This window comes from Solanum dulcamara, chromosome 11, assembly GCF_947179165.1.
Source record: "Solanum dulcamara chromosome 11, daSolDulc1.2, whole genome shotgun sequence".
Taxonomy (NCBI): Eukaryota; Viridiplantae; Streptophyta; class Magnoliopsida; order Solanales; family Solanaceae; genus Solanum; species Solanum dulcamara.
The window spans coordinates 59,800,116-59,818,350 of NC_077247.1; the positions used below are offsets into that span (position 1 = coordinate 59,800,116).

An 18,235-nucleotide genomic window follows, 5' to 3' on the forward strand; every position below is an offset into this window, starting at 1 on the left:
TGTTCACACATGCTGGTTCGATTTGATTGGTTATGAATTAAAATCAAAATAAAATTAATTTAATTAATTTTTAAATTTTTAAAATCAAGTCAAATCAAAAAAATAATTATCGGTTTGATTTGATTTGGTTTGATTCATTTTTTTTGAGTTTTTTGATTTAAAAATAGTAAATTTATGAAAGATATACACAATTCAATAAACACAAACACCTAGTACATGAACAATTCACAGAAAAGTTTGGATTCAATTAATTAATACTAGAGTTACAATTATACAAAAAAAGTGATTTAGTTAAGCAATACTAAAGTTATTATTCACCAAAAAAAAAGTACTACATGTCTCCTTTTTTCTTTTATAATCCAGTTGGTATATATTTTGATTAATTTTATGTGACATTTTTTACGTTTCATCAGCAATAGTTACAAGATAATTTTATCCATCAAAATTAGGATGGATGAAAGAAATTACCTAATATTTTTATCTCTGTTAGAATTTGAACATGATACCTTATAGTTTTCAATTTAGTTTATTGACTACTAGGTCACATTCTTGGGCACACTAATCTCAATTATGTGACACTTTTTTTTAGTGTCTAAAAAAGAATTGAGTTTGTGTCCAACTTATATGTTGGTATGCTACTTTCTTTACCATTATAGTGTTGAAGATTATCCGTTTATTTTAATTGTTGTTGCGTAAATTAATTTATCTATTTATTACTTGACATAGATATAAATTGAATGGACGAAGTAGTTGTGAATTTTAATAAAATTATCAAATACGAAGTGAATAAAAATGGTTTGAAATTTATTACGATAATGTACGTCTTTTTCACCATAAAAGCATATGAAGAAAAACTCATGTAAGCTTCTCTAGAAAAGAATTTAAAATTTTGAGTTTATTATTTTTTTAAAAAAATTATATTAAGTTAATTTTTAAATATATAAATATATAATTTGAGTGAAAATTATTAATGTAAAATTATAATTTCACTCCTACTTTTTGAAAAAAAGTTAAAGAACTCCATACGTCCATATATATGTGATCTAATGGATAAATTAACCTACCAACGAAGAATTAAATATTATGGATGGTCCATTAGTGGAGAATATATATATCATTTTCAGCATAGTATTATTTTAGTTTGTTAAAATAGCATAGAGAAAAAAAGTTGTAATAAAAAAATAAATTATAGTTGGAAAGTAAAAGTAAGCAGAGAAAAGTCCACGCTGTTAATTAGTAAGATTTTATTTTGAGAAAATTGGTAAGTTGGTTTATTCAATGCACAATAGGGGCTCTACGGCCTACGCGTCGTATGTTTCGTTAAATTACATTTTTGCTGATTATTCAACATTTTAAAAAGTTTTTCTTCTGTTGAAATTTAAAAAGATTTTTTGTTGATGGAAATTAGTGTCTTGAGAAAAAGAATAGTAAGCCACTTGACAAGTGAAAACAGGTAGGTGAATAGAAACGCTAAGCCATTTTAATTTGACTTATTTCATGTGCTTGAAATTATAGTTATTGAAATATGTAATCATCTCATTTAAAAATAATTTTAAATCAAATGATATGATAGCAGAGCAGATAGAAGCCATGAGACTCAGTCTTATTGTTACCTTTATATAAAAAAACGAATTTCTATTTATGATAAAAATGAATCCAAACTCACACATGAAGGGGCATTTTAAAATATAATTTTTTTTCTATTTAATAAATGTGTACTTAATGAAATAAATAATAAAGTGATACTCTCTCTAAAAACTCAAGTTCTTAAACAAGATCATTCACTTTATAGCTAGCGCTAATATAACGTAATTTAAAAAAAGATTTTTCATGTATGTTTTATAACTTTGAACAGGGCGGATTCAGGTTGAGCAGGGGTTACATCTCGAGAACTCAATAATTTTGGTGTGAATCCTATATTTATATTGAGAAATCCAATAAATATATAAATATTGCGAGTTGGAAACCCATAAATAAAGTGTTGTTGATCTAGTGACAAAAAATAAACTTGTAACACTCTACATTGCGTGAAAACCCACTAATTTTAAATTTTGAATCTGCATCTTACTTCGAAACAATCTATTAATTCAAATGTCTTTCAGCTGACGGGCCTTAAAGGAATTTGTTGAAATGCATAGTTTGTTTCTCCAAAATTCAACTAAGCTCACATACAGATCTCCTGTCAATTATTGTACTAATGTAAATGTATATTCACTCCATCATATAAAACAAGAGAAACTTCATCCATTTGTCTGTATGTTAACATGATCCATGTCTGCTTGATTGACATATGATTCCACTTTGCCAAACAGAAACTTCCAACATTTATGCTAAATCAAGTCTCTTTTTAATAACAAATTGCACATGAAATAAAACTAGTATTTCAATAGTTAATTCTTAAAGATCACAAGCCTCTTCCAACTTTATCCCTATTAAACAAAAAACAAGAAGTGTTAACAAAAATATCTGCTAATGACAAAGGTCCCCTCATTAAACAGTTGTTGGGGGGAATTTACTCTATAATTATATACATGGCCAACTGTCATTTAATGAAAGTTGTTGGGTCTAATACTTTGTGTATTCCAGTTTATGTTATACTCTTTCTTTTTTGTTAAACATGATTTCATGTCACACAAATATCACGACATGTTTAAGACCATAAAGAAAAAAGTGGTGAGTGATGTTCAATTTTTGTTTTGTAAATATAAATGGGGGAAGATTGGTGAAGTCATTTTTTGAGTGTGATGGGCCAACAAACTGTAGAAGCCTAAGAATGAATAATGTACCAACTAATTGATAAAGAGTGACTTAACTCTTCCAATTAATTCATATTCACTTTTGAGGAATCAATGAGTAACATGCTCACACACCCACCACCCCACCTGTGCTTAATCTTGTTTTGATATTTTCCTTTTACACACACTTGTTTGCTCTTAACATTTTTATTTAAGACATCCTAATTTCATTATAGTAATCTTCTGAAATGGAAATCTAGGGCAAGACATTTTGCTTTTTCTTCAATAAACATGATTGGGATGAAGATCTTGCTTGTTATTGAATTTTGTGAAATTTTCACCAGTTGGTCCTTTTGAGGATAACTGGTAACTTATGGGACCTTTTGGACCACAATTTAAATATTCCTTTTGAGAAAATTAAATTTTTTTATGAGGAAATGTTAGATCACAATATAAATTTGTGTAAGTTATTGCAAGCATTAGACAACAGTCTAATGTTTAATCTGTAAGGTTAAGTAATAGATGAGTAAATATTAGATCTGAGTGTAACATCGTTAGAAGGATAACTTTTCAAAGGCTATTACATGCACATGTTTAAGATTATGTACTATATCTAAATGGTGGCCTAAAAAGGGATATTTGCATAAATCAGCCTTGAATTTTAGGGGCCATAAGCCCAAAAATTTCTTCACAGAGCCCAACACTTCTTACATTGACCAGTGGGGAGTCTGCTAAAAGAAGAAGCTCCAATCTCCATTTGGTAGGCTCAATTCTGAAGTCTATTTTCGCCAGGAGCTAATTACAGACATAAATGTAGCACTATTTCAATGAGAAAATAATTAAATGAGAGGATTAATGCTGCAGCGTGGTCCAAATAATTTCATTTCTGAACCATATGTGTCAATCATAATTGTCAATGCTGCTTCAACAGAAAATTTAATCCTTTTCACCACTGTAAATTTTCCCTGGTATTGCACATCTAGTACATGGAGAAGACAGCCAACAGATTAACTATTAAGAAGTTGAGGACTCAATAACTTACAGACATAAAACTGCTTGTTTCCAACTCATCATCATCATCTAAAATTTATGTTCCACTGAGTAATGAATATGCACAAACATTGACCATGAAAAGTGTTCTTCAGTGTGAGCTTGATTTGGACAGGAAAGTGTACTAGGAAAGAAAGACGTACAACAAATATCGCCTTTATTTCAAGTGTCATTGCTGCTTCGAGAGAGATTGATCCCAGGAATCATACTCATCGTTGCTGCTTTGTGTCATTACATAATATTATCTTATCAGGGAAAACTATTTACAAGAAAGTGTTGATTTAGTGCATAAATCTACTATGTCTGGTCTGATGTATGATGTCTCATATCAGTTCATGAAACTCATCATTCATCACAAAGACCCAGTGGAACAGGAGAAAGCAATTTAAGATGCTGACCTAATCTGTCTACCATCTGATAAATCTTGTCTGATTTGACGTGAGATTTATCCATCACGGTGAATTCACGGTATTCATCATTCAATAGTAATAAGCTAGCACCAGATTGCTTTGTCCTGCCAATGCTCTTCATCATCAACCTTATGTTGGCAACATTATCCCAGTCTCCTGCTGAAGCATAAATATTTGACAATGCGGAAAGTTTTCCAGCATTTTTAGGCTCTAATTTAACTATGAGGTTATGCACGTCATCTGCAAGTTCAACATCTTTATGCATCCTGCAAGCCCCTAAAAGGGAACCCCAAATTTTAATGTTAGGTTCAAGTGGCATCTTTCGTGCAAGTTCAAAAGCTTCTCTAACATAGCCACCACGGCCTAAAAGATCAATAAGACAACCATAATGTTCTACTTCAGGTTTTACCCCATAATCTTTCTCCATGGAATAGAAATAAATTATTCCCTCGTCCACCAAACCAGTATGATTGCACGCACACAAAATACCAACTAATGTCACTTTATCAGGCACAAATCCTTCTTGCTTCATCCTACAGAAAAGCTCAAGTGCCTTCTTTCCACGTCCATGCATAGCCAGGCCATGTATCATAGCATTCCAAGATACCAAGTCTCTTTTCTTCAGCCCATTAAAGACTTTATAAGCCTTATGCAAACTTCCACACTTGGCATACATATCAATCAACGCATTACAAACCAAAGTATTACACTTGTATATACTCCTTTCAACGGAATCATGCACTCTTTTACCTAAACCAAGCATGCCCGATTCTGCACAGGCCGCTAGAATACTAACAAAAGCCGCAACATCAAGTCTCAAACCTGTTACCTCCATTTGCATGTACAACTCAATTGCCTCATTTACAAGACCGTTTTCAGCATATCCTGATATCATTATTGTCCAAGAAACCAAATTCTTGGAAGGCATCTTATCAAATAACATTCGAGCCATCTCCAAATCCCCTGCTTTGCAGTAACCCGAGACCATGGTGGACCAAGAGACGACATCCCTCTGTGGCATAGTTTTAAACAACTCAAATGCCACACTCATTTGCTCAGCCTTGGTATATCCATCTAACATTGTATTCCAACTAACCCTATCTCTTTGAGGCATTTCATCGAACAGCTTCCGCGCTTCACTTAAATCCCCCACTTTCAGCAACGCACTAATCATGGAATTCCAAGAAACAACATCTCTCTCCTTCATTCCCCAAAACAGCTGACCTGCAATTCGGACACCAACTAACCCACACTTGGAATAAGCATCAATCAACGAATTGGGAACATATATATCATCCTCAAAACCCCATTTCACAACATGGGTATGAATCATACTCACAACACTCAACCAACACTTCCCTGAACAACCCTTTAGAAGAAACGAAAAGGTAAAATTATCAGGAAAAATACCAGAACACTGCATATCAAAGAAAGTGTCAAAAGCTTGAGATACTTGAGAGTTGTAAATATGAGCTCTTATCAAAGCGTTGTACAAATGCACATTAGGGTCACGAACTTGATCAAAAGCCTTCAAAACAGAACCCATTTGTCTGCAATTAGAGAAAGCAGCAATGATCTTGGGAGCAATGAAAGGGTCTTGTTGAAGATTGGATTTGTATACCAATGCCTGCATTTGCTTCAGTTGGTTAATGTCTCTGCATTTATCTAAGTCCCATAATTTCTGCTCGAAATGTCTTCGCCTTGAGACCCATGTAGGAGCTCGGATTGTTGTTGGCATCTGCATCTTACAAATTCGAGAAGAAAAAGGCGAAGTGTGGGTCTTTGATAGAGTAAGAAATTTAGCAGAACTCTAAACGAACGTTCATCAGCAACTGGCGCCCGTCGGATAAGGTTTAGGAAAAATATCTTTAACAACCCGGTGGAGAAATAACGTATTTGGGCATTTCTCTTTTACTACTTTTTTCGGGAAGTTATAATTGTATATATAAGACTTTCTTCGTTTTGATTTGTCAACTAAAAAGTTAAAATTAAGAAATTCTTCAAAAAAGAAAAAAAACATTCATTTTGAAATAGACTAATATTTTATTTATGTCTTAATCTTAATCATTCAGATCTTGTTTATTTTCAAGGTCTGAATCTTAATCATTCAGGTGTCAGCCATCAAGTGTGTTTGTTTTCAAGGTCTGAATCTTAATAATTCTAATCTTAATTATTAAGAGTGTTTGTTTTTATTATTTTATAACCACTTAATGGATCTGAATATGTCTGAATGAATAAGATCTATAACAAAGTCTTAATATCATTAAGATATTTATTTAAAAATTTCTACAAATATGACAGTTTACCGTCACTCCATCTATTTTCACCCACCACACACAATCATTATCAATCACCACCACCTGCTATCCACAACCACCATCCTCAACCCAACCACAACTATCACCAATCACCACCACCTATCATCTACAACCACCATTCTCAACCTAACCATAATTACTGTCAATCATAAAAATCAACTATCAACACCATTAGCCATCAATAACAATCATCACCACCAACCATTATTATATTCACTAATTACTATCGATAATTATCGCCATTAGTCATTATTATATATCGCTAACCCCCATCATCATTCACTACTGTCATTAATTATCAGTATCATTTCACTATTAATTATCAATGTTATCAATAATAACCATGTTAATCACTGATATCAACCACTATACCATAATACTATCCATAACTATCATCATCAGTGAACAACATCCCAAATTGACATATACAATCACCATCATTTGTCATCACAATCACTAATTATCATATAAAAAATTTAAAATATTTTGTTGATATAATATTATATCAACTCAGTATTTTATTTGAATTTTATATTTATTATTTTTTAAATAAAGACAATTTTCATACATTCGGATGTTTAGAAAACAAACAGTCTTTAACTATTTAATATTCAGATCTTAACGTAAAAATATGTATTCAGATTTATACCTCTAAATCTTAATACATATCTTAATATTCAGATATGCATTCATATCCAAATCTTTTAATCTTAATACACATCTTAATATTCAGATGTATAACTCTAAATCTTAATACATATCTTGATAGTTGTAGCTATTCTTTGTACTCGGCGGGCTTATGGGGTTCATCTGAATTTTTATTTAACTTGCGCACGAGTGTCCCTGCTAGGCTTATGGGGCCCCAGTTGGGTATAGTTAGATGTAGCTCTCGTAAATAGTACCTTTTCACTTTAGATGCTTATATTGATTCCTATTTAGGCGTATTCCTCTTTTTAATATTGTTTTCACATTTTCTGCTCAGTCGGCCTATGATGCTTACTGGGTACCTGTTGTCTTGGTACTCATACTACACTCTGCATCTACTTTCGTGATGCAGGATCATGCACAGCTACCGCCATGGATAGATCGAGCCTGTTGCAGTCAGCTTCGGAGACTAGGGTGAGCACTTGGCATTTTTGGATCATTTTTGTCTCCTTCAATATGGATGATCTGTCTTTTGCCTTTTGAGACTAGCCAGTTGTTGTATATATTTCCAATCTACTTTCGAGACTTGTATTCGTCTTTTATTTTATTGTAGCTATGTACTTGTGATTTCCAGATTTCGGGAGGATCTTTAGTTGTTTATATCATGTTTTGGTTTACTTCCGCTTATTCTTTCTTCTTATCTTTATAATTCGTCACTCTTGTTTAGTTTCTGCCCTCAAACCAATTACTTGAAGTTCCGATTTGATGGGTTGGCTTACCTATTGGTGGGTTATAGTAAATGACATCATGACCTGAGGAATCGGATCGTGACAGAAACCTATATACCCGTTGTTGCTCCACCATGAGAACAAAACATTAACGATCAATCTTTAACCCCATTTGCATTTTTACTTTTTTCAAAGAACTTCGAACTTCTGTTACATTATCTTTAAGCAAAATCACAGAATAAATGCATCAAATTGTCGCTCAAGAAATGCACAAATAGCAACACTTTTTTTTTTGTTTTGCGTGAAGGTCTTATTTTATTTATTTATTCATTATTTTTGATAAAATTGGTAGATGACAAATGTTTAAAAAGATGGCGAAAATTTCTTGGGATTTCAAATGAGAGAATTGCGGGCAATAACACGTGAAGCATCATACTACTTTGAACACAAATCGTTGAAAATTACAAATCCAACCAATAAATATTCACCTAATCTAACATTTATCACCATCATCATCAATCTTTTGTTTCAATGTTTATTATTGGATTTGGTAGTAAGTAACAACTCAAAAAGACAAAATCTGGAGAAAACCTTCATTAGGTAACACACATTAAGAGAGGAGGGAAATTAAAATATATATATTTTTAGGAAGACAGAGGAGAAATATTTATAGGCTACTAATTTTGACCAAAAAGTTAAATATTTCTATTTGATGCCAACGTCTGAATATTAGGCTACAAATATACTAATCTGGACCATTAATTAATGCCAACTTCTGAATATTAGGTTACAATATACTCCCATCAGTTCATATTAAGCAAATTGTCCAAGTATGACATATTTTTTTAAAAAAATATTTAAGAACAAAATTTAATACTTATTTTCTAGTATTTATCCTCTTGATTATTCCTAAACTATTCTCATATAAAATGTAAAATAGCTAGGAACCTCTTAAAGAAGTATAAATATAAAAAATAGACTCAACAATTTTCTTGAACTTTAAATTTGTTTACTTATTTTGAACGATGATTTTTTTTATATAAACTAAAGGAAGTACCAAATTGGACCATTAATTGATACATTGCGTCAATAATTTTTTTTTTTGATACACCCTCAATAAAAGGTCTTTTTTTTTAAAAATAAATAAATCCCTCTTGGTGTTTGGAGTATTCACATGAGCCCTGATTAAATTCAAATCACGCACGACAGAGCTCATTTGGAGACGACATTTCTAATTTTATAATTGAGATTCAAACTCAAAATCTCCAATTAAAGATAAAGCAGTCCATCACTACATCATAACTTAAGTTGTCTCAATAAAAGGTCTTTCTGTGTGAGAAACAAATCACTGACCTACTTAAAAGATTGGATTGGCCTCTCATGAATTGCCCACACAAAAGGATTGAATAAAAAACGGCACCTTTATTTTTCCAGAAAAAAAAAGCCTCATATTATTTTCGCAGGGGAAAAACATAAAAAAAAAAAAGGATCTTTTATTTATTTATTTAAGTCCTCACTTCTTCTTTTTCTGAAAAAAAAATGTGAGATTATTTATTTATATTAGAAAAAAAAGTGTAAAATTGTCGCACTGAGCAACAAAAGTCAGCTCCCAAGCATGTAGATTCTTCTCCAAAGCAAATAATCAAAAGTAAAGCCACAGAGGTTTGTTAAAGTTTCTGTTTCCTATTTCTTCAACTTATCAAAATAATTTTTCTACTCTCATAAGATAAAAATAAAATTAGCACACATTATCTTCTTCAGTCCTCTACTCACAGAATTATATCGAGTATATTATTATTTTCTATTCCTTCCATTGCTAAACAAAGTTAGGAGAGGTTAATTGGTCGCAATAGTAAAGAACTACAAGGGCTGATTATTTTTTTTGTGTGTGGGTATATTGTGAAAGACTAAATAAATTAATTAAAATCTTTAATATGCAACATGATTTGGCTTAAATCAATAAAGCGAAAAAAAATCATTTTCAATATGAGTAAATTTTCAGATTATCGAATCTTTTGATAAATCTAACAAACCAAAAGCCAAAAATGAATAAGAGTTCTTAGACTTTTATTTTTTAAAAATAAAATTATTGAAAGCCTATTCTTTTACCTTTTAAGAAGCAGAATTGTTAATATATTGGAAATTATTTTTGAAATGCATAGTTATTTCTTTCCTTTCAATTAAAAGTTTACTTTTTTCTTTAAATAGAACTCCATTTGTTTTAATCGTTTGACGGATTTTAACTTGATACGAAAATTTAAAAAAATAAAAAAGATTTTTGAATTTTATGATCTTAATAATATACCAAAATGACATTTAATCTTGTTGTCTTAAACATTAATGTGGAAAGTTAAAATTAAAATTTTTTGACAAAAAAGAAAGAAACATTTTTTTTGAAACAACTAAAAAAAGTAAGACAAATAAATTAAAATAATATAGTACAATTATTTTTTTTTTAAAAAAAACTACAATAATTTTATTATTATTAAAAGTTGGGGAAGACGAATGTCTTATTTAAGTAACCATTTATTCATAGATTTTGGATTTAGTATTTTTTTTTTAAAATTGAAATTTGTTTGACCATGATTCGATCAAGTTTTTTTAAAATATGATCTTCAAATATTTTCAAGTTCCATAAATTGACTTAGACCAACTTTTGAGAGAAACTAAGCCACAAACTTAAAAGGTCACATATTGAATATTGTTTCTTTTTTAATTTTTGTGTCAAATAAAACTTGACTACATAAATTATAACGGACAAAGTTAGTTACTAAGGGGTTGTTTAGTTGGGAACAAATGATTTCGAGATTAATTATCCGAAAATAAGTTATCTCATCATATATATGGATAATTTGTTTCATTATTAAAGTATAAATGATAGGATAAATAATTTCAAGAATACCTAATATCTCAAATCAAACGCAGAATAAAATAGCCCTTCATTTTATCCCTGAGAAGATTCATGTTTTTTTTTTATAAAAAAAAATCCAAATATTTCTTCAAGTAAAATGAATGTTCAACCACAATTTTAAAAACTCTAATTTTCAAATTTCAAGTTTCAGAATCTATGGTCAAAAGATTTATAAATATATAGTACTAAGCAACAAACTTAAAAGGTCACATATTGAATATTATTTCTTTTCTTAATTTTCGTGTCAAATTAAATGTGACTACATTAATTGTAACGGACAAAGTTATTAACTAAGGAATTGTTTGATTGGAAACAAGTTATTTTGAGATTAATTATTCGAAAATAAGTTATTCTACTATGTATATAAAATAACTTATTTTATTATTAAAGTATAAATAATGGAATAAAATATATATATATATATATATATATATTATTTTTTTTAAATCCAAATATATTTCCACGTTTGGACTTATAGAGGAAGACCAGGTAATAGGTGGATATCGCATCAGATACCTAACGCCCCCACCCACCAACTGGGCGGAGAAAACTCACCAAACTCTTCAAACTTCAAAAAGATTTTCTTTTTTTTAACCAGACTCAGCCAAATATTCTTCCTTCCTTCATCTTCTCCTACTCTTTCCCTGTTTGTAATGGAAGCCCAATTGTTAAGACTTCCATCTACTTCCTTAACAACCCCTTTTTTTACTAACTATTCAAGAAACAATACCCTTTTGCCCCAACAAACCCAATGGCCTCCACTTTTTGTTAAGTTTCAATTATCAAATTCAGGTACCATTAAGCATGGCATTCGCCCCCTTCAAGCTTTTTCAGCTTCTCTTGGGTAAAAAGATACAATCTTTACTATTCAACTTTTATTTTTGAAGGAACACGTTCTTGAAAAAATATAATCAATCTCTATAAGGCTTTGCATGCGTCTGGGTTAATGCCACAGTGAATTTTAAGTTCTGGGTTCTGATTTTTTTGTTTGGTAGGATTCCAGTTCTGGGTTCTGTTTTTCATAAGCTTACTGTCAATCTATCTTGATGATTGTTTAGACAAACTTTTATGCTACTGATGTTATGCGTTGCGCTGATAATTTTGTGTAGTCTGTGTGTCAGTTCCATTAAATTGTATTTGTCTTTGGCATCAACAATTAGCAATGCAAGAAAAGTCCAAATTTTTGAATCACTATCCAGCGTATCCCAATTTAGTCAACCTTCTCCTAATCTTCCTCTTTTTTTTTTTTTTTTGTGTGTGTTATAACTTGGAAGGTACATAGTACTGTAGACATGGCCCAAACTTGTATGTCTAGTTTTTGGATCCTTTGGGGCACATGGTGGTGAACATTTGAATTATAGGACATCTAAATGGAGTTCATCCTTCTGATCCCTAAGTTTTTTTGAACTATGGGCTGTTGAAGAAGTAGGGTTGAAATCGAAAATGTCAAAAAATTTATTATTCCCTCCATCCCAATTATGATGGTGTTTGACTTTGTATGAAATTTATGAAAGATTTTGAAACTCGTGGTATATATAACATTCTGTACATATTTATGTGACTAAAAATCATAAGGTAAGATGAGAAGTTTAAAAGTAAATGCTCCCCGCCGGTTGTTGGAACGACGTGAGCCGGGCCGGGGCGCTAGGTATTTTCTTTCTTCTGGCCGTAGGTGTGATGAAGAAGGTTCGACATTGGCCGATTAGTGAGATGCAATTCTCATCCGTTGATATATCATTTTTTTAGGACAAATTAAAAAGGAAAATAAGGGGTGTCACATAAATTGGGATAGAGAGAGTACATAGTAGGTGTGAGACTACCATGCTGTGTCTTGCATCTTTAAGGAGTGTTTATTTGCAGTGTCGAGACATTACTCACCTTCATATTAAAGAGATAGACATACATGGGCATTACCTAACGTCATATAAATTGCTTTAGTGCTGTAATTACAACTCAGAAAACATGTATTCTGATGTGTCTTGCTCTTTTCCTAGGGAAAAAAAGAGAATAGATGAGACAGAAAGTTACACTCTCGATGGTATAAGGAACTCTTTAATTCGACAAGAAGATAGCATAATATTCAGCCTTGTGGAAAGAGCTCAGTACTGTTTCAATGCGGAGACATATGATCCTGATGTTTTTGTGATGGATGGGTTCCATGGCTCTTTGGTTGAGTATATTGTCAAAGAAACTGAAAAGCTTCATGCAAAGGCACTTTCATCCTAAGCTTGTGTGGATAAATATATCTTTTCTTTACATATTTTTTCTGATGGATAGCTTTACAGGTTGGAAGATATACGAGCCCTGATGAGCACGCGTTCTTCCCTAAAGAATTACCGGAGCCAATGTTTCCACCCATGCAGTACCCAAAGGTGAAGTATCCATTGCAATGTTATCTGCTCTTGTTTTGAATATTAAACATGCATAGGCCAATACCTTGATAATCCATTAAGATCCCGAATAACCCAAGGAATTTGATAACTCATATACACGTCTCTATTTTCTATGTTGTAATCATCAGACATTTAATATCTAGAATGACGCGCTGGATGCTAAATATATGCTGTGAAAAACTAAGGAAATTTGTTTCCTAAGTATGTCCAGAGTGTACAGACCAAGAAATGAATGATTTACCTGTTCCTCTATGTAGGTTTTGTGTTGGGTCCTGTTCAGTGAAAGGATATGTACAGTTGACTTGGATTTTCTGCTTCAGTTATAGGATCATGAGTTGTGTATTATTTCCCAGCATTTTTATCAAAAGTTTCATTCTTATTTAGGTCATTCACTCATGAGTAAACCTTTTAATTTATTTGTAAAGGTTCTGCACTCAGTTGCTGATTCAATAAATATCAATGTCACAATATGGGATATGTACTTCAAGAAACTTCTCCCAAGATTAGTAAAGGAAGGCCATGATGGTAATTTTGGATCTACAGCAGTTTGTGATACTATTTGCTTGCAGGTATGTGTTTCTTTAAGTACTGTCTCGTCATCAGAATTAGCTTGAGATCTATGTTGCTCGGACTCTTCAAAAATGTCAACGGGTGGGTGCCTAATTCGCCAAAAGTAGTGTATTTTTGGAGAATCCGACACTGGTGCAGCATTGAAAGTGAAGAGTCTGCGTAACTTAGCTTGAGATTAGGCACGGGAACTTATATTGCTTTCCATGGCTCTTCTTGTCGACATATTATATATTTCCAACTCTATGCTGTCCCTTACGCAGTATCAATGCTTTTGCTTTATTAAGTCCCTTCTTTAGACCTAAAACATCAACACATCTCGTGTTATTTGTTAGCTGGTTCTTTGAAGTTGCCTTGAAGGTTCTGTGGAATTGTCTCTTTGAATTGCCAATATCATTAAGAAAGTAGGAACCATCTTGTGAAGATAATGATTTGAAGGCTTTGAAAATAAGTGTCACTGTGGTGATACCTTAAGAAGAATCTAATCCATCCCTTTACAACAACTTCTCAAAATTATGTCAGGTTTGATGATAGTTTTCCAGATACATCATGAATAGCTTCTCATCTTCCCTCCCCTTGACACTGTGTTTCGCTTTAGTTCCTGTTTTACTCAATGGTTTGTGATACTAGTGAACTGCCACAGCTATTTTCTCTGAGAAATCTATGCATGTACATGGTTAGAACTTAGAAGCTTAGATCTTTCTTTGCCCTGTTCTCATGGCCAATATATGCGTACCTGGGATATTTCATTGGGTTCTTGCATACCACCAGTATATGAGTTGGTTTTGAGGCTAATATACTCAACTTGACTAAGTTGTCAATATCTCTCAATACTCCTTTTGGGGCAAACATGAATAGCCATACTACTACGAATCAGATCACCCTCCCGAATCATCCTTTACCAATACATCCCACCTTTCATTCTCAGAATCAATTGAAATCCACTCATATGCCTGCATCGAATACCCTACTTCCAAATTATCCCTGTCCACCCCAACGTCAGACCTATACCTCTAAACCTACATATCCTACTCTACAGTCACAGAATTCCACCTCACAACCTCCTCAATATCAAACACGCTCTTTATACCAAACTTTCCCGTATCATGCACCTCTTGTACCATATCAAATACCTCCTCCATCATATCAACAACCTACATGTTCTACTTTTAATAAGATTGAAAAATCATATGGTGAAACATTCATGTTTTCTTTGTTAGTATCCTGTGTTCAAAGCAGTAAACCAGAAATGTAGAAAACTATTCTTGTTATGAATGACTGATATGGGTAACAGAGTCTACATTTTTCGTTTGAACTGGGAGAAAGAACCAAGCGATCAAATAAGATGTTGATAGTAAGGAATGGGTATTCAAAGTCATAACATTGCAAAATGTTTGTGATGAGAAAAAAATTATAATTTGAACAATTGAAATCATAGACAAATAACTACTCAGTCCGCTCCTACTGTGCAGGAGTATCTTCTGGTCTTATATGACAACTGAGTTAATAGATATGTATAGGATTTCCTACGATATATTGTTGGCAAGTATGACAGCTGATCTGAGGATTGATTCTTGGAAATTTTTGTTCTGACATCTAATCTGAGGATTGATTCTGGGACTTTTTGTTCTCTGATTTGTGCCCTCTAGACTGCTGTTGCATTCTTTAGCATGAACATTCGACATCGAAACTAAATTAATGTTAGTAATTTTAATGGCTGTTATGTAGTGGCTTGTCTAATATGCTGATTTCAGAATTTCTGTTGGTAACTGGAAATGAGAGCTTAAAAAGAAAAGGACCAAGAAATTGCCTTGAGATTATCTTGCTGCTGTTCTTATCTGAAAACATTTTTCTGTGCATTGCCTTGGACTTTGCAGTTGTACTCAATGTACTGATTTCTGGAACCTTATATGCAGACCTTGTCAAAGAGAATTCATTACGGGAAATTTGTTGCCGAAGCAAAATTTCGAGCCTCACCAGATGTCTATAAGGCTGCTATAAAAGCACAGGTAATTCATTTCCTAATATTGCCCACTTTTGTCCAATGAAATTGCTTAATTTTTTTCTGCTGAAGAGAGTGAATCCAGCTTAATTTCTCTGCTTCACGAACTGTGCTAAAGATACGCAATAGCATTTATATTTGATATTTTGTGATGGCTATCATTCTTCAGGACAGAAACGGACTGATGGATTTACTAACTTACCCTACTGTTGAAGAGGCTATCAAAAATAGAGTAGAAATGAAAACCAAAACTTATGGACAGGAACTGAACACCAACGGACTGGAAAATGTAGGTGACCCAGTGTACAAAATAAAACCATCCCTAGTTGCTGCATTGTATGGGGACTGGATCATGCCATTGACAAAGGAAGTTCAAGTTGAGTATCTTCTGAGAAGACTGGATTAGGAAAAAACAAAATATCTGATGGAAATCACGAGCGTTTTATTGCACAAATATTATACTGTTCCACCAGATGCCTATAAATATGTGGTGGGACTCGGTTTCTTATAGTGATTTCTGGCATTGTAAATGAACATTGAGGTGGTAAAGAACTAAACTGTGATTCTTCGCCTGAGAATATGTCGATGACCTGTTGTAATTTATGATTTTTAAGTCCTTGCGAATGTGTAAGAGATATATATATTTGAGTAATGAACATTAATAAGCTGGTCTTTTCCAATGACTTCCCATGTTATTTCTGTCAGTGCAGCCTTTTTTTTCAGTCTACTTTTCCAGATTAGTTTAAGGTTTCATATTCTTTGACTGTTACCAGAGAAACTGATCTCTTTTGACCATGGAATTGCTATTTTCATGTTGATGACTTTATAAGTTTCCAAAAGCCAGTAAGAGTTTGCATCCGTCGTTAGCTGTACTCAAGTGTCAAATTTAGTTCACAAAAATGTAGCCGAATTAACCTGTCTAAAATGTTTTAGTAAAAGATTGAAGGGTGGTCGTTATATTATTTATGTAAAGAAGTTATAAGTATATAATAACAACAATACCTATTAAGTGTGTTAATAAACATTTACCTTTTATAAATTATATATATTAAGATTTTTAGTTTCACCATGGTCGTTCTTGTATGTGTTTTTAACTTCACGGCTAGGAATTTGATTAAAGATGTATAAAATTAAATATATACTTATAATAGTAACATATTACATTTATACACTACATAATTTTCCCACCTTTCGTCTAAAGTGTGCTCCGCTCCGCCCATGATAACAAACGATTCTTTTACTAGAAAAATACAAACTTCTATAGAAGTATTTGTTTTTGTTTTCCTCTGAGAAAAGTTTGAAACATTATCTTATTAGTATATATTTCTAATATTTTATATTTGATGTTCATGTGCATCGAGCGCGTCATTTTTGATTTTTTTCAAGTTCAATTACGTTATATACTCCTTTGCATATCAAATCATGAAAAAGTACTAAAAATGCCTAGCTGGACCTAAATTTTATGGTGAAGTTCTTGATTTTATTCATTTTAAAGAAAAAACTACTGGAAAAAGGCACAATTTGACATCTTTGTCTGCTGTGTTCCATTTTTTCAACGTATAAATTTTTTTAATACTGATTATCATGTTTCTAAAAAAAAAAGTCAACTATTGATAATCTCAACAGTAAAATTGTGTAGGTTGTTTAAAAAATAAATTAAGAATATAATTCTGGTAAGTTAAACTATTATTATTATTATTATTATTATTATTATTATTATTATTATTATTATTATTATTATTATTCATCTACGGATAGTTTGAGAAAACTTATAGGTTTGGTTTTTAAGTTATTGATTGCAACAAGCTACTTATCCATATTTCAAGCTTGCTCACATTTTGGGGTTGTTTCGTTATTGGTTAGAATTACGCATTATTTATATATTAATTATTTTGTTTTCTATTTTATACGAAATAGTACTTATGTTGATTCTTAACTTAAACATGTTTTAGTTATATGAGATTGTAAATTGATAACTAAACATTGTAATTTGATGTGCTAAATTTCAGATATATGAAGTAAAATGCTATTAAACATTGTTCTCTAATTATGACAATTTTAATACATAAATAATTCACTTACTAAGCAGTAGTAAAACGATCCCTAATTCTTAAGCAATCTTATTTATATAAATGTGTTGTAAATGATTAAGGAATTAAGTTAAAAATTTTATTTAAAAGGTGGTAATAATGGATAACATGTAGTTGGATGGCAGAAAGAAGGCGTATCCTATGTGACAAATGAGCTGTTAAGTTTGAACATTGCCTTTTTAACTTAATTATGCGTTACTCCACTTCATTAATTAATTAATACCACTTATTAGTATTTTATTATTATTATTATAGAAAGATTAAAAAAAAGAGAGTAATTTCTAAAACAGTTACTAATGTAAGTGGTATGTTCACGAGAGTTTTCGAGTTCAAATCTGAATATGAAAAAATCAACTTTTTTATGCTATGTGATTTCAGATTAGTCA

General features: G+C 31.8%; 2 protein-coding genes across 2 annotated transcripts; one reads left to right on the top strand and one right to left on the bottom strand.

The window, feature by feature from the left end:
• Positions 1-3,856: 3,856 nt before the first annotated feature.
• Positions 3,857-6,100, bottom strand: LOC129874346 (pentatricopeptide repeat-containing protein At3g29230). Its single transcript, XM_055949606.1, has one exon. The coding sequence runs from the start codon at positions 5,937-5,939 to the stop codon at positions 4,131-4,133; it is 1,809 nt and encodes a 602-aa protein (XP_055805581.1). The 5' UTR covers positions 5,940-6,100; the 3' UTR covers positions 3,857-4,130.
• Positions 6,101-11,296: 5,196 nt separating this feature from the next.
• On the top strand, positions 11,297-16,440 carry LOC129874350 (chorismate mutase 1, chloroplastic). The gene is made up of 6 exons (XM_055949616.1): positions 11,297-11,641; positions 12,792-13,008; positions 13,083-13,169; positions 13,616-13,759; positions 15,674-15,766; positions 15,929-16,440. Exons 1-6 carry the CDS (start codon positions 11,451-11,453, stop codon positions 16,163-16,165), a joined length of 969 nt encoding a protein of 322 aa, XP_055805591.1. The 5' UTR covers positions 11,297-11,450; the 3' UTR covers positions 16,166-16,440.
• The last annotated feature ends 1,795 nt before the right edge of the window (positions 16,441-18,235 follow it).

Bases quoted from the DNA above. Each gene is read 5' to 3' on its own strand.
- LOC129874346 (XM_055949606.1), bottom strand. From the start codon at position 5,939: ATGCAGATGCCAACAACAATCCGAGCTCCTACATGGGTCTCAAGGCGA.
- LOC129874350 (XM_055949616.1), top strand. From the start codon at position 11,451: ATGGAAGCCCAATTGTTAAGACTTCCATCTACTTCCTTAACAACCCCT. The intron at 13,170-13,615 runs GTGAAGTATCCA...TTATTTGTAAAG, and splicing joins CACCCATGCAGTACCCAAAG to GTTCTGCACTCAGTTGCTGA. The intron at 15,767-15,928 runs GTAATTCATTTC...ATCATTCTTCAG, and splicing joins AGGCTGCTATAAAAGCACAG to GACAGAAACGGACTGATGGA.